The sequence below is a fragment of the Epinephelus fuscoguttatus genome, linkage group LG24 (assembly GCF_011397635.1).
Source record: "Epinephelus fuscoguttatus linkage group LG24, E.fuscoguttatus.final_Chr_v1".
In the NCBI taxonomy this organism is placed as follows: Eukaryota; Metazoa; Chordata; class Actinopteri; order Perciformes; family Serranidae; genus Epinephelus; species Epinephelus fuscoguttatus.
This window is the reverse complement of record NC_064775.1, coordinates 14446978-14473143: the sequence shown is the minus strand read 5'-3', so window position 1 is coordinate 14473143 and position 26166 is coordinate 14446978. Positions and strand designations below refer to the sequence as shown.

The 26166-nt window shown below is 40.3% G+C and overlaps 1 protein-coding gene across 12 annotated transcripts in view; it reads right to left on the bottom strand.

Annotated features, from left to right (window-relative positions):
* The window catches only part of dmd (dystrophin), a 360279-nt gene that overhangs the window by 111740 nt on the left and 222373 nt on the right, over nt 1-26166 (bottom strand). For all 12 annotated transcript variants that reach the window (XM_049569632.1, XM_049569640.1, XM_049569631.1 and 9 more), the window contains 9 exons: nt 23199-23344; nt 13773-13873; nt 13025-13136; nt 12821-12934; nt 12363-12518; nt 12093-12263; nt 9537-9719; nt 6111-6245; nt 2738-2887 (listed from right to left, as the gene is read on the bottom strand). In XM_049569632.1, the coding sequence (XP_049425589.1) occupies nt 2738-2887; nt 6111-6245; nt 9537-9719; nt 12093-12263; nt 12363-12518; nt 12821-12934; nt 13025-13136; nt 13773-13873; nt 23199-23344 (1268 nt within the window). The remainder of the gene's footprint in view (nt 1-2737; nt 2888-6110; nt 6246-9536; nt 9720-12092; nt 12264-12362; nt 12519-12820; nt 12935-13024; nt 13137-13772; nt 13874-23198; nt 23345-26166) is intronic.

Here is a 26166-nt window from a genome sequence, read left to right as displayed (position 1 = left end):
CCAAAGCACTCACAGACAGCCCAGTCCTCCCTCCCAGCAGCAGTCAGAGCAGGAGATGTTAACCTCTCTGCATCCAGACTGTAAGTGAATCGCGCATGTGCGGAACCGCCGCTGGCTGATCCCGACCTGGTTTACAGTCAGGGTGGGACATAAATGTAAAATTTTCTTTGGCTAATATAAATCACTGAAAGAAGGTTCATTTGTAGTTCTAAACATATTCAGGGTGTTTTTACTCAGTTTTTGTCTCTCCCACGACGTTATTCCTCTCTCCTACAGCAGCCATTACAATTACATACATATGCAAAATTATGCAAATTGGGCGATGACATCATTTAGAGACTTTTAGTGACTTTTAGGACAGCCAATGGCTACTTTTCTTACTGAGGAGTTGACAACAGTGACAAGAGCCTGTGTAAAGTCAAGGAATAAAAAGCCTCATTGTAGCCTCATTGTGAAGGGACGCTACAAAATGAATGAATTACTGAATTACTTTATTTCGAACCAAAATAATGATATTTGCTTTTTATCTGATGAAGCATGGACACTTCTGGTTTGTTCACAACTTAATTTAGCTTCATTATCAGGTCACTAGCAGTGGTCTGGAGGCTAATTTAGCAACCTGTGCTTCAGCATACCTTGCCATTAGGCCCTGATATTAGAGGAGCGCAGAGGAGTTTAGTTAAATTTCAGGCATCATATGCCATTATGGGAGGAATGCGATATGGAAATATGTCAAAATGTGGGACGGTTATGCACAAATCAGCAAAACAAATTAAAACTAGCTACCTGCCTAGTTAGCTTCTTGCCTAGTTAGCTGCCTGCCTAGTTAGCCGCCTGCCTAGTTAGCTACCTTCCTAGTTAGCTTCTTGCCTAGTTACCTTCCTGCCTAGTTAGCTTCTTGCCTAGTTCGCTACCTGCCTAGTTAGCTTCTTGCCTAGTTAGCTTCTTGCCTAGTTACCTTCCTGCCTAGTTAGCTTCTTGCCTAGTTAGCCGCCTGCCTAGTTAGCTTCCTGCCTAGTTAGCTTCTTGCCTAGTTACCTTCCTGCCTAGTTAGCTTCTTGCCTAGTTAGCTTCCTGCCTAGTTAGCTTCTTGCCTAGTTACCTTCCTGCCTAGTTAGCTTCTTGCCTAGTTAGCTTCTTGCCTAGTTAGCTGCCTGCCTAGTTAGCCGCCTGCCTAGTTAGCTACCTTTCTAGTTAGCTTCTTGCCTAGTTAGCTTCTTGCCTAGTTAGCTGCCTGCCTAGTTAGCCGCCTGCCTAGTTAGCTACCTTTCTAGTTAGCTTCTTGCCTAGTTAGCTGCCTGCCTAGTTAGCCGCCTGCCTAGTTAGCTACCTTCCTAGTTAGCGTCTTGCCTAGTTACCTTCCTGCCTAGTTAGCTTCTTGCCTAGTTCGCTACCTGCCTAGTTAGCTTCTTGCCTAGTTAGCTTCCTGCCTACTTAGCTACCGAGACATCAGCATACCACAAGCGATTTGTTTGTTGTAAAAGGACCTAAATACATTGAAACAACATTAAACTAAGATAGAATGATGGTTATTGTAAGGTTTTATTATTTTTTTTAAAGATTTTAGTAATAATGATTACTCATAACATTCAGTTTGGAGTGTGCTTCTGAAAAGTATCCCTAACACTTTACCTTCCCCCTTTATCCCAATTAGAACTGGGACACCCTACACCTAGACCTGCGCATGCAAAACAGAGGGGTAAGGGTTAAGTGGTAGGGACAAGGTGTGTATTGGGATTGAGCCATGATCTAATAGAGTACCTCTTGATGATGTCATGGGTTAAATATTCTCACAGGAACAAAAAAGACGAGGTTTGTTACAAGATAAATATCCTCAGTGTGAAAAGATTAACTGTCTTGAAGTGGCTGAGAGAAATTAAAACAAATCAAAGCACCTCAACATCTTACCTAAGATTTTTTATTCGAGAAATGTTTTGGAATAAAGCCTTCAAATGATGACCGTCCTTGTCCTGGACTGTCCTTGGCTGCAGCAGTTACATGAATTCCTGAACGGAGTAGAATTCTACTTTAAAGATTCAAAAGAAGGATTTAAATGAAAAAAAAAAAATCTAATCTGTATTTTTACAGTATATGTATTTTTTAGTGTGTGTTTTGACCTGTATCAGGATGTATAGATTTTTATAGACATTTATTCGTCTAAACGTAAAACAGAATCACAATCACAATAAAAGATGTAGAACTACTCTGCCACTTTGTCATCACATACAGGGGACCTTGGCTGTGGAATATGGACCATTTTGTTGCAACTCAGTGAGGCAGTCCAAGCAGGTGGGTGCTGTGCTAATGGCAGCTCTATAGGCAAGCCTTAGGCCCCCTCGATCGTGTGATTTTTGGCTGTTCCAAACAAAAGGCGACTATTGCAAAAGAAATCTTAATCAGAAAAGAAAATGCACAGATTCTGAATGTGTGTTTATCTTGCAGTCACAAGCATCTCCAGCCAAAAAGTACATGCTGTGCCCAAAGCTTTGTTCTCTTTGCTGGTGAAAACTATGGTTGTCAATCAAAACTCTGGTCCAACAATGCACTGTAAAACCAAAGACAGCCTGCAGCAACAATCTGACAGTGTCAGAGACGTGGGACCAAAGTCTCACAATGTGACTGTTGTGACAACTCATGTTCACCAACCAACACACCAGAACACAATCTGAAGTGATGCAGAATGCTCCTGCTAAAAATATATTAAACCCAAACTCTTAAATGTTACTGTATGTCTTACCCTTGCCATGAGCTCATCCCATCGTGTATTGAAAGCATCCAGTTTTTGCTGTATTAGTTCATCCAGAACACCTCCGTCCATCAGCGTCTGGGCGAGCTCCCTTATCTGGTTCCTGTTGTCCTCAGGGTGCCGCAGAAGAACCTCTAGACTCTGTACACACACAAGACATCATCAGTCACACTTGGCCACATAACGAGTAGTTAAAAATTCTACCGTGGTAGCTTCCATTAAGTGAAACCACAGAAAAATATGCACACACAGTGATGATGTTTTGTTTGAAGGTGAGTCATGATGAGGCAGCAGCAGCATATTGAAAATTATGCAGGATAAGAATATGAGGTGCTGACATGTAGAGGCTAAAAGAGGTCAAGCAGCCCTTGTTCGTCCGACCTCGGTGCTTAAAAGCTTTTCACATCTTCTGAAATCCCCATAAAGGTCTCTTTGGCCGATGTCAGTAGAGCATTTAGCGTAGTAGAATACAGCTGAGTGGGCAGTTATTTGCATTTTGCTGCTCTGTACAAACCTAAATGAAAGAATGCATCCGTGGTCTTGAGGCTTTAAGCTTTTTGCATTGTTTAATCTCATGAAATCCCTGGATGTAACATCTAAGGCAATCTGCAAAAGCACAGTTTAAGCAAATTAATGAGTTAGGGTTAACACATAAGCCTTTTACTTTATTTCCTCGGGAAGGCCAGGAAGCCTCAGTGTCTCTAATTGCAAGATTCAACATAAATTCCATTGGATTCAAGATTTCTTTTTTTTTTTTTTTTATCTGTGTGTCTTACATAACATCAACATCCTCAGAGAGGCCAACACACTCGATCTCTTTATTCCCTAACATAATCTCTTTCATATATGCTTTTATCTGATGAAAATCACCTTTTCCAGAAATATCTCACATCACATATTTCTTCTTAATGTTATCTCTCCCCACTGACTCCTCGAGGTATGAGGAGAAAAAAAAGTCTCTTTTCCTCCTTAAAGTGTAATTGTCCTTTCTTTGCATCCCACCCATACTTCCATCCGCTGATATGTTAGTTTGAGAATCTGATTGTGTTCAATGATTACCATAATTTTGTAATTACTCTAGGTAATGGTAGGTCTCTAGGTAAAGTATAAATGGAAAAATGAGAATGTTTACTGGCCTTATGGCTTCACATAAACCTTGTTGGTTCTTTTAAAATAGTTTATTCTGAAATAAAGGCACATATGCCTTTTTCAATGGAGGACAGAAGCTGCCAAAGTAAAAAATAATTAAATAAATTACTTGATAAATGAATGAAAATGCCACTGAATGTACCAAAATTAATATTAAAAATAAATGTAGGCATTATTAATGGATAAAATATTACATAAATGGACAGTTCTGTTTTACTTAACATCGTTATTTATTAATTCCCCTTTTTATTTACATTCCTATTTAGTTTTCCCTTTTATTTATCCATTTTATTTTTTTTTAAAAATGTATTAATGCACGTTTGCATTTATTTGATTGATTTCAAATGTTGTTGTTTTTTTTACATTTATCTATTCATTTTTATCTGTATTTATTTAAATAATTAATTACCTAATTATTTAATTGTATTTTATTTTGGCAGCTTTCATCCTCCACACTTTACAGCTCAATCCCGCCTTCTATTTACCTATTCATCAGTCTTCCTAATATTGGTTGTTTACTCATTTCATTGTTCCCTCTCTATTTCCTTTTGTCTTTTTTTGTTTTTCATGTTTCCTCAACATAAGCCTTTTGGGTTCCTTGGTAGGGTGGCGGGTGTTCTTTTCGTTTTATGGTGGTGGTAGGGGTTGTATTTTGGCCAGGCTCATAGCTGAGGGAGGCCTGAGCTCTCCTAGTAATTGTTGAATTAAAAGAAGAAATCCCTGTGAAGCCCACAAGGATCAAACTCCCTCCTTGATGGTCTGGTGTCTGTTCAGAGTGGGAAACACTTTTGCCTCAAAGTGGTCAGCCTCCTCAAAATCCAGTTTTTTCAATACAGCTGAGCAATCTCATGCCAAGCGGAGCCGTGAGCAACCACGATGGTTGAGCTGTGCTGGCACACTTTGAGTGTATTTGCACAACACAGCAGGGCACAGCGAACGTTGTAGAAGATGTGTTCAAGTGCTGGTGCTGGTCCCAAACTGCATTAAGAGCCTGCTGCCTGCAGCTCTTCACCTAAAAGCTTGTCTAGCTGCTTCTGCTTGTACTATCCCTGTCTGCAGTACTTAAAAACCAAATATGTCCTCATCTTATAATAAATTATAATGTTAATCTAAGAATAGCACCGCTAACAACAAGAAAACTAGCAGTGATGGAATGTAGCTTTTTACTTATGCACTATACTTAACTACAATTTTGAAGTACTTTACTTTAGCATTTTAATTTTATGCTACTTCATACACATTATGGTGTATTATTATTGATTAAACTATCTATAAATATATAAAGTGATTAGAAATAGCCCTACATTAACAGCTGCACTGTTAAAGTGATGGACACATTAATGCATCACTAATCACAATCCAATTACATCATTTAAGTATAAAGCAAAGAATCTCTGTATGTTTTTTTGTCCTTCACATATCTCAAGAATCACCCGATCCGATCCACTTCACATTTGGCGGGTGTATTGCTGGGGACCCATGGATGTGCAGTGTCTAAGTTCGTAGACAGGGGACACATTCAGTAACAAAAACTTTGACTAATCAAGTGGACAGCGCTCCGTAGGACTTTTATGAGTTAGCTTTAAATGTATGACTTTTACTTGTAACAAAATATTTCTATAATTAATACTTTCACGTAAGTAAAATATCTGAGGACTTCTCCCACCACTGGAACCAAGAAAAGCTCCTGCTTTCATCAGCAGTAATTTCATACAGCTCCAATATAACTGAAAGCGATCAGTAAACAGTAGAGGAAGACTGATATGATGAAAGATGAATACAGACAGACAGGGCTTACTCTCTAGTCTCAAGCACAAACACAAATGTTTACAGCCAATCAGTTTAGCGCAAGACACGGCTTTGCTTTGCGGGAGGAGACGTCCCAGGTTGGCTACAGTCGGTCCTGCTGTCTGAGCCCAACAGCTGTGCGCACTGCTGTGAGGGCGCAAGGGAAACACATAGGATCACTGATGTGATCGGCTCTGCAGGATTTAAGAAGGCTAAACCCTTAGCACAAGGGTCTGGGTGGGAGCTACGCAGGAGCATCCCTGCCTCCTGCTTTATAGAGGGGAAAAACAGAACCTGCCTCCTCCTTATCCCCCCAGTCCCATTATGACACGTTTTATATCATAAAAACTTCTTGCATTTTCTCTGCAATATAAAACTTGTGCACTGCATGCATGTTCACTTCATTTCTCCTTCTCTTCATACTCACATCCAGCGCCTCCTGCAGCTCCTCTGCGCCTCCTTGAAGGTTTTCCGTCTCATCCAGTTTCTGCTCCAACTGGTCCAGGAAGGCATTCTCCTGCTCTAGGTAGGAGAGCAACTCACACCAACACGCCCACACCTCCTACAAAACACACACATATACAACACAATCACCAGGAGGTACAGACAGAGATGAAGAGGAACTGATTGATAAAAAACAAACAAACAAACAACAAAGACAGCTGGACATCAGCAGAAAAAGACAAACCGTGAGAGAGATAGAGTGTCTTCAACCATAAAGTTGAATTACCAAGAATGCCAAGACGCAGAGGTAATTATGTCTCAAGAAAATGAGGCACAAAGGAGAGTGGAAAGACAGGGAGGAGACTCACGTCAAGGGAACACAAAGAGAGAAGAAGAGAGAGACAAGGATAGGTAGCAGCAGATAACTATAGATGCCACTTTCTCGTGGTGTTTGGGTTTTTTTTTTATTCACGTATTCAGCTTTGGCGCAGGCTGTCATAGCAGCATCTGTTCAACATCAACATGTTTGATTAGTTTGTTTCTGCCTGCAAATTAGCAACAGTTGCCTCTGTCTGGCTGAAAAGATTGAATTGGCTTCCCGGAATGTAAAATGCAGCTAAATCTGGAAATATGTTCAACAAAAGAAAGCAGATTTCACACAAACACATAAAAAGCAAATTGTAAAGGCGTTAGCCAACATTGTAATGCACCAGCTGATGGCTGTAAGACATCGTTGGTGGCAGCATGTAGTGTATAGCATCAACAAGTGGACAGACATTTTGACAGCAGCTTTTCATGAAGCCAAAAGCTTAGAAGAGAAACCCACTTGTGCTCACACTGCCCGAACAGGCTTCTTTTGCAGACGGGACAATGTCTGGATGTCAGGCCTTATTTCAATTATCATTATTATTATTTTTAACAGGGGGCTCTTTTCCTTTTCTTGCTCTGTGTCATGCGCCTTCTGAAAGGGTGTTCCCTGCCCAAAATGTTTCACCCATCATTCATCAGAAACATGTCGTCAGATATTACAACTATAAAAAATTAAGTATCTGTTAATGGGAGGGTGTGAGGGTAAAAAAAAAGACTCAGTAGTAGAGAGGAGAAGAATTAAAATAAGATTAGATCACTAAATATAACCCAGGCTTCTGCAGAAAATCTGATGTACTGTGAGTAAAAATGTTGCCTAACTTTGAAGCATTATTATATTGTCATATAACACCAATATTTTCACTCTAGTTTTATTTGGTAGCCTGCCTAACATTAACTCCCCACCTCCTCACGTTCAGCTTCACCAGACATACCTGGTGCTTCTTCATACTTTTTTTTTTTTTTAGCCAGAAACTTGCCCCTCTGCTCCTCGAATTTCAGCTTTTTGAGACCTTTTCAAGATCATTTTAACATTTCAAGGCTGAAATTTAAGATTGATTTTTAGACAAATGATCTTTTTGTTGTTCAAGTATTGCAGGTAAGTATAAAGGTAGGAAGTGTCAATGTGGTCCTGTGCAGAGGTGGGTTTTATTTAGGAATATGGTTATTAGAGTGAGTTAAATCAATCTACACTTTGCCAACAGGAAAGGGCAAGTGTGAAGTAAAATGACAATATTAGGTTAAGTGGTAGGTTAAAAGATTTGTAGCATTAAAAATGTGGACTTCTAAACAGCAGACCTTGACTCATTTTGACAAAAAGAAATTAAAAGATGGATAAATGAAATTAGATAAAGTGTTATAATTCACAAATTCACATTTAGGACTATTTAATGACTGTTGAGGCCTAATATTTATATAACTGAACTGAAGACATTTTAAGACTTTGAGAACCTGCAGACACCTGAATGGTCAGTGATAAAAGTCAGTAAGTAAATTGCTGTTCTTGATCATTTAAGGGTCAACCATAAACCTTTCTATGGACCCCCCCTCCAGGACGTGGGCTGGAGTCATCTGTACCCTGTACACCATGATAATAGCTTGGAAATACCTGCAGCCATCACACAGCAGCAAGAACAATACAAGCAACTCCAAATAAGAGGCACTGTGCAGAACATTTGGTGGACATCACAGAGCAGCAGTAACTTTATGTATTATTCTAATCTAACGGTAACTGAGCTTCAGACAGGGAAGATTTTCTCCAGTAAACACATTTGAAACATTGCAGCCATCCTCAGGATGGGCCCTGAGTTCCATCTGAGTATTTATGGGTGGACTGACTCTTTTTACAGTATTGATTCCTTTGAGTTGATTCATGTAAACAGATCAAAACGTTCTTGCTTTGACACTTTTTGCAATGTCTTTTTGATGTTCATGACACTTTGTTGTAGTACAAGCACGTTTGACTCTAGTGCTGCCCGTCCCACAAAACTTCTCAATACATTCTCAGTCATCATGTATAAGTTTACATTAATAAAGATAAAATATTCAATTTAATGCATTGATTCAGCATTTAACTTTTACCTAGGTGGGCTATGTAAGCTTACTATGATGTTACACAAATGCTACTGACCAACAATCTGTCCATCTTTGAGGTGCAAGTTATATCTTAAATAATAATAATCTTAAAAATTAGTTTCCAGTCATACGCCATGGCTCACCTGATCAGTTTCTTTTGCTCGACACTATCAAGGTGTGTTTAAGCGCTCTGAGCAGAGAAAATACAACACATCTTCTTTGTAGCGGTAATACTGTTTACAACTTAAAGCTCATGAACACACCAAAGTCGGAAGAACGGCCATCTGAGGAGCACATAATACACCATTTGCTTTTGCTGAAACTAAAAAAACTTTACATAATAAGCACTTTAATAAGCCTATTCAAAGACACACAAATTATTAAAAGACAAAAAATCCCATGACAGTGGTACCTGGCCATACAAATAGCTTTCAGATATCCGCCTCTGCGATTTCTGCCTCCAAACCATAGAATATACTGTCTATGCTTTTCACAGGGAATATTTTCTGCTAACATGTATTTATCCAGCTTGTATCTCCATCATATTTATCACCTCCAGCCTGAACATTAAACATTAAAACGTTGAGCATTCATTCAAATTGACTTGTTTTTGATAACACTTACAATTTGAAGGTCATGAGGTAACATCTAAAATGCAAGAAAAAGAGCCTGAAACGGTGTTGCTTGGCTGATCTCCTTTACCCTCAGCTCATCTATAATAAACTATGTGCACTCACACAGTCATCTACCCACATACACAACAACATACCCTCCAGAGCTGGCACTGATGTATGTGTGCACTACGGCCTTGACACATCATGTAAGGGTGTTTTTACCTTGGGCACACACACACACACACACACACAAACACACCCTCCCATCCTTTCCCCCTTTTAATAGTTTGTCATTACTTAAGCATGCCGAGGTTATCCATTAACACTTCTAAATGAGCAGAGAGAGTTTGTACCTCCAGAGTTTTACATTTCCCATCCAGCCGGCTACACAGGCGCTGGTAGTTGGCCGTCAGCACGTCCAATTCAGACCGCAAGGCATCATGGGCAGTGGGTGGGGCTTTGGCGATGAAACTGTTGACACTGTCAGTCAGGAGTTTGACCTTTAACTCCTTGGAGTGGACCTCTTCTTGGGCCCTCTGATGGAGAGACAGAGTAAATGAGTTGAACAGGAGACACTTTAGCATCTCAGCTGATTTAGTTTGTGAGCATGAACAAGTCTCGTCGTGTCAATAAAAATCCTAAAAGTGAAAGTGGACAGTGAAAGAAAAGAGATACAGGTGGCAAGAGATAAAGAGCAAGAGGAACAGAAAGAAAGAGTAAGAGAGGGTGTAATGGATGGAGGGATGGATGCACAAACAAATGAATCAATGTATCTTCTGTTGACAAAGCCACCGAGTGTAAAGAGACAGAGAGAGACGGAGCGAGCAAGTAAGCCAACGAATCAATGAATGAAGGAGTGTAGCTAATACTTTCCCAAACGAGGGAGGGAGGGAGCAGGAGACGGGGGGATTAAGAGAATAAGCGAGCGAACGGATTCACGAATGGAGTTTCCTTTAAGCTCAGAGTAGAAAGGGGGAGTTGAGGAAAGGAAGAGGAGGTGAAAGGAGGGAGGAGTGGGAGGGGGGAGATTAGCGAGAGCAAGCAGAGTGAAATCAATTTTTAATTTTCAACTCGACTCTCAAGCAAAGTTTTTCAGGCACACGGGTGAATGGAAGGGGACTACTACTGCCAAGGCTTTTTGGGTATATCAAAAAGCAAATAAATTTACATCACAAACACATTGCATTAAAGTTATGAAAGCTCAAAAATGTACAGCCCTGAATAGGAGAATTGATGCAATTTTATACAAAATTGAAGAGCGGAGGGAACGAGAGTGGAGAGGGGGTTTGAAAAAACAGATTCGAAGCAGTGAGTGAGGGGAGGAGATAAAGAGAGGGCCAAAAAAAGAAAGAAAGAGAGCTGGTTTTCAACTTCAACAATGACAAGAGAGGCAGCAGACGGGGGCGTTATCGACCTGGAATTAACCGGGATCAGAAGAGAGTGACAGAGCAAAGCAGTTGCATAAAGTTGGTCAGATGTGGGCCTCTGCTGTGAATATAGAGAAGACCAAGATCATGATTTTAATGAATAGGCCCACATGTCAGGGAAATCCAAACAGGGCTCCAGCAAACTCTACATATTCAGAACTACAGCTAAGATACACAGGCAATTTAAATGAAGATATGGATGACCCTGGCGAAAAAGGAAAGACGACTGTCCAAGCCATGAAACCATGCAGACCTTTTCAAACCTGGCAGACAATATTCAGTTCAATAGGGGACTGTATGAAAAGTATTCTAAATTATTATTCTGCCAGTTTAAAAGAGTAAGGGCTGCCAGAAAGCCAAAATACAAGAAAAAGTACACAGGTGTAAAAATGGACAAATATTCAGTGAGAGAAATATCAGTATAAAGTAGTTCAGGGTTGAAAAGAAATTATTTCACTTTTTGTAGACACAGTGAAGTGTCAACGGGTCCTTGGTGGAGGAGGTGGAAAGTTTCAAGTACCTTGGTGTCCACATCACTGAGGGTCTGACCCGGGCGCTGCTCAGGGATGAGAAAGGCAAGGCAGAGGCTGTTTCACCCCAGACTGGGAGTGTGGTGCTGCTGCCACTTTTTTTCATCAAGTAAGGACAGACAATAATCTGGTTGAAATTCATATAGTGTTTCATTGTTTCAAGCGCTTGAAGATCCAATTATTACTAAAGTGTGTGTCATGCAAGAAAGACAATAAAAACAAATGGAGTGGTTTGTTGTCATATTGACATTTAAGTTGCGTTGACTGATTCATGACGTCAATTCATGCATTGAGTTATGTACTATAAAGTTGCCGGTAGTTGCCGGCGGTAGACTTTGAGCAGCAAAGTGAATCAAATTATTTTTTTATCAGTCTTCAGCCAGCTGTTAACTAGTAAAGATGAAAAGGCAGCAACACATCCTTTCATTTTATGGTTACAGTCGACTACTCTGTGTAAACTTGCCACCGTAGGAACAGTGGTCATAACCTTCAAAAAAAAAAAAAAATAGCCACAAAAATAAGGCCTGGAGAATCATTAAAGATCCCAGCCACAGGGATAACTGCCTTTTCTCCCTGCCAAGGTCGGGAAGAAGGAACCGAATATTCCAAGCCAGTGCTAAGAGGCTCAGGACGAGCTTCTATCCTCAGCCACTTGGATCCTAAATGAAGACGCTGCCAAGGTCTGCCCAGTCACACACATATATACATTGAAGAGACTGATGGGAAAACATTTCACTGTAAATGTGTCTCATGATTTCATGTGAAAGGTAAATTGCTTGACTGGTTGACTGAATGAGAGAGCAAAAAAGTAAAGGATAGAGGACTTGACTACCTGGTGGCGGGTGAATGCTTGCTGAAATGCTCAAGATTTTGGTATTGGTACTGACCCGTATCAGTTTAGCCACAAGCGAAGGGGATAGAAATGTACTGCATGTTCTGTTCACGCACACACCTTGAGCTCCTCCACGGCCTTGCGAAGCTCTTCAGGTGTCTTGTATGTGAAATCTCTCTCCAGGTAGTCTTCCTCTGCCTGGTTGATCCATTCTTGCATCTCCTGCATTTCCTTCCTCAGAGCCATGGTCTTATCAAGGCCGCCTTTCAGAGCAGACTTCTTAGCGTAGGCCTAGACAGAGAAGAAAATCCCACATAGCAATGCAAACACTCAAGGTTACATGTACACATTAAAGCAGGAAAAAACATCCTCTGGATGAAGGTTACACACCTGTTTGCAGACCATCTCCCACTGGCCGTTGAGCTCGTCTAGTTCTTTCTGGATGTGGATGGCAAACGGTGGCTCGGCCTCTTTCTTTAGGTACAGACCCACTTCATTGATGCCGTTGACACTGGGTTGGATGGTGTGGATGTCGTTCACCAGAGCCTAACCAATCACAGTGCAGGACAGAGGTTACGCAGGTGAAATTATTACCATCATAATTCCAGTCTTAATGAGAAACCTTTAATTTCTTTACAAGTAGTCATGAAAAAAGTCATGAAAAAAAGGTGCTTGCTCAGTTTCAATTGCCTTTTTACTTCACTGAGAGATATTTTATAGACTCTGGGATATTTTATGAATTCCCTGAGGCATTTTTATTCCAAGAAATTTCTGAGGAAAAAAAGGAACTTCATGGTGAGAAACAATAGTTTAATGTCAAGTAATGTCAAGATGCATGATTTCCTTACTGTGCACTGCTCTAACTGTTTCTCCAGAGCTTCAGAGTCTCCCAGCGCCGGCCATTCCTCATTCAGAAATACATCCACATCTGCCATCCACTTCTTTAAAGTCTTTACATCATTCTGGTCAACAGAAAAGAAATGGGTATTAAAATAAAGATATGTCCATGAGCAGATCTAGCAACGAATCATACTCCCTGTGATCAGTCGCACCTCAAACTGCATCAGTTTGGCCATGAGCTCCTGTATTCTCTGGGCGTTGTCTGCCAGCGTGGTGCCAAGTCGTCTCCAACGCGCCATGACGGCATCCATTTCTATACGATACCTGCAGAAAATCGAAGAGGCTTATTGGCTTGCGTCTTCATTCCTAATACGCTGTTTAGAATGCTAATAAAAATGAATACTCCTTCTAATATTCTGATTTACATGCATCTGTGCATACTCCAAAAATATCAAAATAAGGAAACAGCTCTCCCTTGTGCCAGGACATTTACAAAGTTTTCCACCAGTGGCGGACTTGTTTGACCATGAGAACACAGCTTCCCTCTTTAATTTCTCTAATCACCTCCTTGAGAAGCTCATCCTTGCAATATTTTAGCATACCAAAAAAGCCTGTTGATATCCGTCTTTCATGAAGTTTAAAAGTAGGTGTGTTTCTCCTTCAGACCAGAAATGTGGGCTTTTCTTTTGGGCATGCATTTCTACCTCAGCCTTGCAAACAGTTGGTTTGTGTGCAACACATTCATGTCAAAGCACAGAGGCAAGAGGCAGTGTTTCCCTCAATGTGGTAAAATCCCCAGTTAAAACATATATTCTGAATTTGCTGTATACATGTCCAAAGAATGCTCCCAAAACCAAAATACTACCAGCATATCCCACATGTCCAATGCACCAAATTCATTCTTGTGTCAAACTTTCCTTCAGTGGATTACATAGCACTCTGTTATTTTCCATGTCTCACTTTTGGCTGATGTCTGGTGGAGCTTTCTGGAAGACCTGCTCCACAGCTGATGTTAGGTAGTCCACCTCCCCCTGGTGTTCAGCCAGAGCCACCTGGAGGTTCTGCAGGGGTGAAAAGAGACATGGTGGAAAAAAGGCAGAGGCAGGGTGGATGGTTGGGGGAAGCATATAGAGAGAAGATATAAGTCAGAAGAGCTCTTTTGGCCACTTTGCCTGACAGGTGGAGGTTGTGTACACAGTGGGAGGAGGTCCAGATGTAGAAAGTAGGGTGCTGAGTTGGGCCAAGACTAAATAAACGGATAAATACAGCGTTTGCTGCAATAGGAGGAGATCCAGATGTAAAATAGATTCTATTCTCCTGACTGTGTGTGTGTGAGGATCTATGAAAAGCAGGGGAAATAGCAGAGTGAGGGATGACGAGCATGAGAGGTTACAGGGCTGCCACTGTTAACATTTTGTAACGAAAGCCTTTTCACACTATTTGATTTTGCTTACCCTGCTGTGCAGGATGAATTACAAGTGGATAGGTGAGGGAATTCCTGGTGAACTTTAGGTGGGTTGCAGTGGAAGATTTGGGGCAAGAAAGCCTCGTTCACACCAAGGTGGCTCAGAGGCTTAGTTTAGCTTAGTTCAAGCACAGCCCCTGGACAGGACATCCGTCAGTTACTATGGCTTACCCACAATCCTTCTGCTGCAACACTGAATCCCAAGCAGGGAGGCATTAGAGACTATTTTTGCTCAAAGTTCTGGCTTTTTCTTTTCTTTCCTCCCCCTCTCTCGCTCAATGATTTGTATCCAGCTCCAGTGGAGAGCAGGGAAACACATGGACGAGCCTCTTTCTGTAAACTACCACTTTCACTTCTGAGCTCTCTTATTAAAGATCCAATGGAAAGGTGAGGAGGTGATACATCACAATGCAAAATAATACAAAAATAATGCCTGTGACTCTCTTTGAACCCATGACCACCTATTGATGGACAGCCTTCCACCCACAGGGTTGAGTAATAGGAGAGATGTAATATGATATATACCATTAGACAACAGAGATATTACTATATCACAGTCATATGTAACTCTGGTTTTATGCTGCCTCCTACTTCAATGGTGGAGGGTCTTAGGGTCATTGCTGTGGTGGCATCTCAACACTGTAATGAATGTATATTGTTTTCATGCACCTTTGACCAGCTTTTGCAAAGAAATATATCCAGCAGACGCTAAACAACCTGTTACACAGTCATCAAAATGGCATTCACACAAAGGTTAAATACACAAACTGCCTTTTGAGGTTCACTGTGTATGTTTGATTACAGTGTAAGAAATCATGGATTGTAGGATTGATGATTTATACTATCAATGCTCGTAATGCCAGCTGGCGTGTACTTCACAGCACCTTTACATCCAGACTGTGTCAGTCAGACAGAAGCAATACATTTGTGTTTTTTCTTAACAAAGCTTGTGTCGTACTCCAGTCTCACACAAGTGTTTTGGGACTGTCTCACGCTAACTGCACATGGCTTCATGTTGATCTGAGACATGCCTGACCAAATCAATTTCTCATCCTCCTTTCACAATCCACCAGCAACCAGATAACAAACCACAATCAACCCAGGCATCTTTACTTTCACTATCAGACAAAATGCTTTCAATTCATTTTTTTGTCTGTAAGGGATGAAATTTGAACCGTGGGCTCCAGTGTCCAAGTCTCTGGCTTTGTTGACCCAAAATACACCACAACAACAAGGCTTGGGATATATTCCCCAGCCCTATTGTGGTGTGATACTATATCGTGGTATGAGACTAGATGTTGTCTGAGACTAGATATTGTCTTAGATTTTAGATATAATAAGTGTTTTCCTGGCTTTAAAGGCTGCATTACAGTAAAGTGATGTAATTTTCTAAACTTATCAGACTGTTATAGCTGTTCAATTATTTGGCTTTACCCACTCAGTCATTCTAGCAATGTTACTGTTGATTATTTAATGTATCAAAAATCTCAATGTTAAAATATTTGGTGAAAGTACCAAGAGTCAGCCCTACAATATCGTTATTGTGCTATTTGATAAAATATATTGTGATATTTGATTTTATCCATATCGTCCAACTGTACCACAATGTCCTACCTAAGAGTTCTTCGGAATGCTACAACGTCACGCTTGACAACGTTCATAATTCTTACTGCCACATATGGTCTTCTTTAAGCAAACATGAGTTATTTCAATCATTTTAGCAAATGACCAGTGCTGTTGTTTCTCTTGAGAGGACAGTCTCTACTGAGTTAGCCACCTTTTTAATATATGTTGGTCACTGCTGAAACAACATGTTGCAGTAGTTTGCTAATGGTTCTACTACATTTGTATTTGCATGGTGATTCAAGAAGATAAATTACTTTTTTATTTTTTTTTGTATAGTAAATTACTGAAACTACAGACAATCTTATACGGAGCACAGGAAGAGACATCTAAAGTTGAGCATTCTGTCATGAGTAGTGGGGTATTTTCTTTTCTTTCCCTTTTTTCTATTATTTTTATTAGGGATTTAAAAGCACAACAACTCAAAAGAGTATCATGACACAAAGTCCCAGAGGACAGCCCTTAAAAGCATTGCTAAAAACACGTATTTCCAAAGTGGTTCTTGGTTAACTTTTTTGTATGACCTGTGAATAAGTGGGCACTTTTTGCATTTAACTCAACTGTGCTTTTTTGCTGGCATGTGACTTTTCTGTATTATATTTTGTTATAATTTCAAATCCCATGTAAACTGTCAAGATGATCTTTTTTTTTTTTTTACAAAGTAGTTTGAGCTACTTTCTCGAAGTAGCTTTGGTTGACCAAACTACATTTTATCCTGAGGGCAGCTTTGTTGAAGTTCACCTTCTTCCAGTGTAAAGTAATTAGTAGCTTGCAAAGGTATATTTTCAAAATAGCTTCACCAACACTGACAATCCAATCTAAATTACAGTTTACCTGGGAGAATGTGACTCTCAAAACTGCAGTCTTCAATCAATTATCCATACAATCAACCCCTACTCACTTCTCACTACATCACTACTACAAAGTCACAAATCAATCACACAATGTAATAACACCAAAATAATAAGCAGTGATTGAATGCTGCAATCAGCTCTTTAATAACTTCTCCCAGGTGCTGTTGATGATATTAATAATCATCTGTCATGTGCTTCAACCAATCAGGGCTGTTTTAATATCTGCTAGAGTTCTGTTTTCCTAACACTAGGTCAGGATTCAAACCAAGTTCCCATCCGACAGGAGCGCTCATTACTTTAATGAACAAAGTAAGTCGAGAGAAACGTGCTACCGTCACCTGGGTAAAGGAAATGTTTCCAACCACACATACGTGCGCACACACGCGGAAGTTTCTTTGAGTGACGAGAGGGGAAAGACTTGTGCTGGAAATTAATGACAGCTTATCAGTATGCAGAATGAATTCTTAATTATTATCTACAATCAACTTTAATTAATCTCAGGCTACAAGGCTTGATCTCCCTGCTATGCTACAAGACCATTATCAAGTTTAAAGAGGGTGCGCTCACACACACACACACACACACACACACACACACACACACACACTTTTTCCCCTATTGTGTAACCTTGACTTTAGTCAAAGATAGAAATAAACACTTTTAAAACAACATGAATCATAAAAAAAACGACCTTGTATGATTTTGACTGGAATTACGGATTAAAACTGACACAATGGAAAATGTGTATGCGTATGTACTCACCTCCGTATTGTATGCATACTGACACAAACTGCACTGGCGCTCTGTGTGTGTGTGTGTGTGTGTGTGTGTGTGTGTGTGTGTGTGTGTGTGTATCTGTAGGTAGATATTGTGATAAACAGAGACACTGATTTGCTCCACTGGGATTTTGCTCACCCGCCTCTCATAATTGCAGAGTTGTAGACAAACACACACCAATAGCAGACTGGCTCTGGCCTGCTCTCTGCATGTTAATGCAGATGCGAGTCTGGCTTCAGGAAATCGACGATTTTCACTGAAATTGAAATTCTATCTGCTTGTTTTTAGGCTTCTGAATGTGCAGTTTAGCTTGCTGATGGAGCTGCTGCTTTCAATGAAGACTGCTGTTGAGGATACAGGACAGCAAATATGGTGCAAGGTGTGAATGTATACTGTTTGTATAATGATAGCTTTAAAGTCTGATGAAAGAGGATCTTATGATTGTATTTTATTTACATTTTACAAAATACTGTGATGTGAACTGCACATCCTTTTTATACTTTTATACTTTGTAATGTAATTTTAACTTTGTACTGTGGGCCTCAGTTCAGTCCTTGGACAATGCACATTGCTGCCCAAAGTACAACTTCTAAAAACAGCACTACTCTTTCATTTTTATTCAGACATACAGTTCCTATTTCATAGTATCTTTTCATGTCTTTATTATAATTTTCCTTTTATGTCTGTTTCTGCACTATGTGTGTTACTTGTATGCGAAAACTTACTTAGCAGTAAACCGGATTATTATTCTGATCCTGCTCAGCATCTTGATTTGTTAATTCACTCTTAAAACAGGACCAGAACATAATTTAGAGAGGGGCTGAATTTACACTTAAGGTAAAAATGATGCCAAATAAAACAAGAAAATCAAACATTTGCATGACATAATAATGAGGGTTCTGTTGTTCTCTTGAAAGCGTCTACACTTCCGGTACATGTACTTAGTTGAAAGAAATGGAGCACAAACATCTCCAGCAAACCCTTAAAAGCTTGTGGCTACCCAAACTGAGCTTTCATTAAAACAGCAACAACATCCAGCAAGAACACCACAACCACATGTGGAGAAAACAACAGATGCAACAACTCTTTCACTACCTACATGGGTAGTGAGGTGAGTCTGTGTTGTGTGTTTGGTTGGGGTAAGTATGTTTGTTTACATATACATATATGTATGTGTGTGAGGGTGTGAATAAATAAATGGGTAAAAGGAAGAAAAAATAAAGAATCAAAGTTGTATTGGGAGATGGAGGCAAGATGGATCAGTGGGGTTACAATTTTGTAGTTTCCAAAACAAGCCTGGCCAACAGCCTGGGTCACACAGGCAGGGCAGCCCAGTCGCCAGAACAAACCACAAATACATTACATTTTTACGTTTTATATCTATCATGTCAGTGTTTTTAAAGTGTATATAAACTGACATTGTAATCGGGAAGTGGAGGGGATGGCATGTAACCTCAGTGAAACACCTGCCAAGGTGCAGATCACTGCAGACCACTATTTGAGACCAGCAAACAACAAAACTGGTAGTGATTTTGTGAGCCATTGCTGTGTTTCCAGCAGTTTAAAGGCACCAAACATGGGTGTTTTATAGCACCCCATTGCTGTTTTTGAAGGGGGTATATAGTGATTAAAAAGCAGAAAATGTTTTCGGAGACATTGCTGCATTTATGACTGTATTGTGAGACCAAAACCTGGTATTTTAAGCCGAAACTTTATCTTTTACTAACTATAACAGAGTAGTTTTTGTGCTCTATCTGAACAACAACATCGCTGACATGTTAAGTTTCATTACATTTTCATATAATAATATGCAAATGTAATGTATCTGTAGTTTGCAGAAATGTAAAATGCCAGGTGAGGGGAGCACTAAAAGGGGAAGTCCACCCCAGAAGTATAATTATAATATTATTTGTAATAAGTATAATAATATTACAAACAGAACTTAGGATAATATATCTGTACACTGTATTGTGCCACCTAAAAAGACTCCTTTGCTATTAATACTGGGTTACATTTCAAGCAAACTTAGTTTAAAACGACCTCTCCTTTTTAAAAGGATACTCCAGCTGCCTTAATGATTCGTTCTACAAGGGTTTTATGTTTACAATAGTGATTTGGGGATGTCCTAGTGTATCAGATGCATGCAATTTACTCAGTAGGTTGTGGGTATGAATCAGACTCTTGGTTAATGGGGCATGTCATCTGTTTTCTCTCCCTTCTTTATCCTCTGTCTGCTACCTCAAAGAGCAGCAGAGAAGCATCCTTTAAAAGAGTGCTGCTTTGGCAGTTTGGCATCGCCAGTGGCCATATAACTTTACTACACGCAGTAAAAACTGATTACAGTGTTATACAGCCCCACAGGATTAGAGAGCCAGCACCATTTTGGCACTTTATGGGAATTTGTAAATAGATCTGAGCAGCAGCATTGTCAAGAGCACACAGAATGATACAGAGCAAATCCACCTATCAGCTGAATCACTGTTGACTCCTAGTGGATGATGGGATTAGAGTATACCCACTTAACAGCATAATTACCTCTGATTCATACCAGATGTGAGGTGCTATTATACCAGCCTCTAACATTACACCATACTACATGATTCAAGCCCTGATAAGTTAAAGGGACAGTTCACCCCAAAATCAAAAATATATATTTTTCCTCTTACCTGTAGTGCTGTTTATCAGTCTAGATTGTTTTGGTGTGAGTTGCCGAGTGTTGGAGATATCAACTGTAGAGCTTACTGTCTTCTCTTGAGTATAATGGAAGTAAATGGTACTCAGATTGTGGTGCTCAAAGTGCCAGAAAAATACATTTGAAAAACTCAACAGCAATGTCACTTTCCGGAGATCATGACCTGGTTACTGAAGATAATCCACAGACCTTGTTGTGAGCAGTTTCATGTAGGAACTATTGAACTGAACTACACCTGCCAACCGTATCATCACGCGTGCATCTACTCATGGACGAGAGGCTCTTGCTCGTGATGGTGCGAGACATAAACATTAATGGCAACCTCCTTGGCTGAGCTGTAACGTTAGGTAGCTCAGCAGTGCTACATGAACTAGCAGTAAATGTACACTTCCTTCTGGGCAGTGTAAGGTTGGCAAATATAGCTACATAGAAAGAAAACAGTTCCTACATAAAGCTGCTCCCAACAAGGTCTGTGGATTATCTTGAGTAACCAGGTCATGATCTCCGGAAAGAGACATTGCTGTTAAGCTTTCAAATGTATTTTTTTAGCACCACAAGCTGTGTGCCATCTAGTTCCATTATACTGGAGAGAAGGCAGACATCTCTATAGCCAATATCTCCAACACTCTGCAACTCACACAGAAACAATCTACACTAATAAAAAGCACCACAGGTCAGTTGTTATGTGAGCAGTGACGGCAGCAGTTACTGTACAAGTTGAAATCAAAGTCAAAAATCTAAAGGTGGCTGGTCAGGTGGCATGTAACGGGTGAAAGTGGTTGAAGCTTCAGTGAAAGTGTAAGAAACCAAAGCAAGAAAGGTATGAAAGGGTGATGTGTGGAAGCATTTCTCAGTTTTATTAATTAACTGTTGTTGTTCCCCCTGTTCCTTGTGACCCTGATCAACAGTTCACCTTTGCCCCCATTTTGGCCTCTCAAGTTAAGAAAGCACTCATGAGCCTAGATGTAAAAAAAATCTTCAGGTCCAGACAAGATAGAGCTGTTTTTCTTTAAAACTGCTGCAGGTGTTATTGCAGAGCCTATTAATCTCAGTCTCTACTCCAATGAAATACCCAGCTCATGGAAATCGGCTTTGGTCCTCCCTTTGTTAAAGGGCGGAGACCCTTCTGACCTAAATAATTTCCGCCCTATTTCCAGACTGTCGGTCATGGCCAAAGTTTTTGAATCACTTATAAATGAGCAACTGAAGACGTTTTTAACCGTAAGAAATATTCTCAATGAGTCTCAGTCCGGTTTTAGATCAGGCCATAGTACTACAACAGCAGCCATGCTAGTCACAGATGATATTATCAGATGTCTAGACAGTAAGAAACACTGTGCAGCATTGTTTGTTGATCTGTCCAAAGTATTTGACTCTGTGGATCATGAACTACTACTGCACAGACTTTGCTGCGTAGGCCTTCGTGAAAGGGCTCTGAACTGGTTTAAAAACTACCTATCTGAAAGAACTCAGTGTGTTTCAGTAGAAAACTACACCTCAGCCCTTCTTAATGTAAACAAAGGTGTCCCTCAAGGTTCTATTTTGGCACCTATCTTATTTTCAGTTTTTATTAATGATTTAGGTAATGGAATAAGTCCAGCACATTTTCACTTATATGCAGATGACACAATTATTTACACAATGGCACCTTCTTTAAACCAAGCCTTAGAGTTCCTGCAGGATGCCTTTCAAACACTACAGCACTCCCTGCTGAAGTTAAAATTGGTTCTAAATTCAAAGAAGACCAAATTTATGACCTTCATTCGCTCTTGTTCCAGTGTAGTTGTTCCTACGATCTCGACATTGGACGGTACATGTCTTGAATGAGTACTTCTTATAAATATTTAGGTATATGGCTTGATGACAAGATGTCTTTTAATGTACATATTGACAAATTGCTGAAGAAGCTTAGGCCGAAACTGGGTTTTTTCTTTCGTCTAAAAAAATGTTTGCCATTTGAAGCCAGAAAGAAACTTGTGCAAAGCTTGTTGTTATCTGTTTTGGATTATGGAGATGTGATATATATGCATGCAGCGTCTTCCCTGCTTAAAAAGCTGGACTCTGTTTATCATGCAGCAATCCGTTTTGTAACGAGTGCAGGCTCACGCAGACACCACTGCAACTTATATGAATCGTTAGGATGGCCCTCCCTATACCAGAGGAGAAAAGCACACATGTTGACTTTTACTTTTAAAACATTAGTAGGTAAATTACCATCTTATATCTCCAGACTTCTGTCTTTTTATACGAACACCTACAGCACTAGACGAGCAGCAAATGGGATGCTTTTAAATTTTCCCCAGATGCAGTCGGATCTTGGTAAAACCTCATTTTCTTTCTATGCCCCCTCATTATGGAATGACTTCCCTCCCTACTGTAAATGTGTTTAAAGGTATTTTAAAATCAGCCCTTCAGGAAACATGCAGTTGTTTTAATTAATGTTCACTTAAGATTGCCCTTTACTGTTGATTTTTTATATTTCATGTTTTCATCGTGGGCGGCACGGTGGTGTGGCCTCACAGCAAGAGGGTTGCCGGTTCGATCCCGGGTGTGGGAGCCCTTCTGTGCGGAGTTTGCATGTTCTCCCCGTGTCAGCGTGGGTTCTCTCCGGGCACTCCGGCTTCCTCCCACAGTCCAAAGACATGCAGATTGGGGACTAGGTTAATTGATAACTCTAATTGTCCGTAGGTGTGAATGTGAGCGTGAATGGTTGTCTGTCTCTATGTGTCAGCCCTGCGATAGTCTGGCGACCTGTCCAGGGTGTACCCTGCCTCTCGCCCGATGTAGCTGGGATAGGCTCCAGCCCCCCCGCGACCCTCAAGAGGATGAAGCGGTTAGAAGATGAATGAATGAATGAATGAATGTTTTCATTGTATATGTATCTTTTATTGTTTTATGTATGAAACTTGTGTGTGTTGTCCTATTGTTTTATGTATGGAACTTATGTGTGCTACTAAGTGTGTGTGTGTATTTACCTGAACGTCCTTCAGTCTCTGCTCCATGATAGGATATTCTGTAACAGCCGTGGATGGGACAGCCAGCTTGGCCTCGCACTGTTGTAACCATGCCAACAGTGTTGATATGGTTTCCTTATAACGAGCCGGGGGCAAGCTCTCTAAAACTAGAGACAGACAGAGAGAGATATATGTCAGTGAGGCAGTCAGGCTATCAGTGCTGATGTGGCGCTGCAAACTGCAGAGACTTATAAAAACTGATTTATACCTTTTAATTGAGCATCCAAACATGTGGACAAATACCATCCTGAATACATATTTTCTTTTGTTCAACCTTTGTGTACAATTAAAAAGAACAAAATCCATCTTTTGCTAGGATGCACTCTATTTCAGTTTTAACTAACAGGCTGAGTTGCTGGGCTGGACTTACTGGCTTTGTCCTGAACTGGTTCTGTGCTTCCAAACACAATCATCTCTCTTCCTTGGCCATAATCAGGTTTGGGGTGCCTCATGGGTCAATTTTGGGTCCTATTTTATTTTCCCTATATATGCTTAATCTGGGTGAAGTTATCAAACACCATTGAGGAACATCAAATGTTTATGCTGACAACATACAGCTATGAGTTTCAATAATGCCCACTGACCCTGGTATGCTGCACATTTCAGCATACTTATGTTAGGGCAAGTACAGCCATTAATGGTGTGGCTGTAGACCAGTGGTGGAATGTAACTAAGTTCATTTACTAAGTACAGATTTGAGGTATTTGTACTTTACTCCACTAGATTTCAGAGGCAAGTGCTGTACTTTTTACTTCACTACATTTATCTGAGAAGATACAAATTAAGATTTTTTTATAGTGTTTTCTTATAAATTAACTGTCCCAACAGTAAATACAAGTGCAGCTAAAACAATTACTTGATTAATCAATTAGCCATTTGATAGCTATTTTGATAAACAGATATAACAGAGTGTGGTATAGTACTTTTACTTAAGTACAGGAACTGAATACTTCCTCCACCACTGCTGTAGATTATTTTATTGTGGTTATATTGAGTTGGTTCTAGTCAGTAACATCCTTTGTAAGTTTTGTTAAGAAAAGTGCATTGTAAATAAAATCTAGTATTATTATTATTTGAGTGAAGTTATTCATGTGAAAAACGATATTACATGCCAGGGCCCCGACACATGAAGCCAATGGTCGGCCAAGTAGGGCCGCTGGTGGGCGTTACTTCATTTTTTGCGGTGTGTACTGCACTGTTGGCACCAGTCCGCCCTTGTTGGCTATTGCTGAGTCATGCTGAATCAGTGTTGGAGCTGGCGGAGCCCAGCGCTAAATGAAATCCTTCTGCTTGGCAGTTCAGCTCAGTACACGTGAAGAGCAGAGGAAGTGAAGAAAGCAAATAAGCAACTAGAGTCAAGAGGGCGTGAGATTGAAACGAACTTGTTATATTAGGTAAGATTATTTCTTTAGTCACTGAGCTCTTTCGCAGAAATAGTTCCTAATTGTTTGTGTTAGTGTTCACTTGCACACAGTGAATAAATTTTGTTCTTTCAACATCTTGTTGTGTTGTTTATGTGCTGCCTGGCTAATTAGCACCTTGAGTTCAGCCTTTGGGTCTTCTAGTTTTACTTTCGAATGACGAATACAGACGACTGCTGCCTGCTGGTACGGAGAATTATTTACTCTCATGCAAATGCAGAACATGCAAGTGAGTTGGCCACTGGCTGATGTCTTTTTTGTGTGTTTACGTGCAACTTTGCCGATGTGCCGAGACACAGACGACATGAGGTGATGCAACTGTGGGCCTTCGTCGCCGGTAGTTCTTTGATGTTGCTTTGTCGTGTCTGGGCCCTTATATTTAACATCCCTCATGAAATATCTGGAAATCAGATATTTCTATATCTAAATGTTCCACATGTGCAGTGTTGTCCTTATTTTGAATACTTTCAACTCTTACATTTACAGCAATTTATGACTTTCATATTTTATGATGTACTAACCTCACCTCATAACCTTTGAATTCGTTCCAATTAAGGTATTCTGATTTGATCTGAAGTGACTTCGAGAAATGTGCTGACCTGACCTGATCTGACTTCCGAGGCAGAGAGAGAGGATGCCACAAAAGGAAAATGTCTCATTTAAATAAGTGCTGCATCTTTTCGAAAAAATCTTTTCTATATGTTCTCAACTGCACTTGAATTCAGCACAGTGCTCTGTCTGTGTGTCCTTACCCAGTTCATGTGTATGTTGGTAATCTCACCCCTGGCGTGGGCGAGAAAAGCGCAGTGTGTGGCACGATGGAAGAGGCTGTCTGAGTGAGTAAAAAAGTATAGTTTGTCTGGTTGGCTGTCAGCATCTTTTCTTCTCTCTCTGTCTTTTGTCCCACCCTCTACATCTTCCTCTCTCAATGTCAGCGTCATTTTCTCAGTAGCTATATTCTTTCCATTGGTCTCTACCCCACTGATATAAATAGCTATCTGCTCTCATTTTGTTTCAGCGTCTGTCTGATTTAGCTTTTCTTGTCTTGATGGCCGCAGCTTTCAGCTTCTTTTTTTATCTCATTAATTCTCATTGTCACAGAGAGCATCTTAACACACACATGCACAGAGAGAGGAGCACTACAAATTTAACTAAATGACTCACTGTCACTAGCTGCTTACCATGACGACAGGTGAAAAGGTCTAACCAGGTGAGCACTGACTAACTGTTTACACATGAGTCACTCGCCTTATAAACCAGCTCTGAAATTGGCCTTGTGATGTGATGTGAGCGTATGTAGTGTCAAGATGACACCCACAGCTCTTAAAATTAGAACCTTTGAATGACATTTTCATTTGACTTGAGAACGTAGATCGCTTGAAACTTTACTGCAAAACCTGATAGCCAGGAGGAACTGTCAGAGCCCCGCAGGTGCTCAGAGAGGTAAATCAAAACCTAATTTTGAATAGTATTACCTTCCAAAAAGCATTTTCCCCACAGACCTCCAT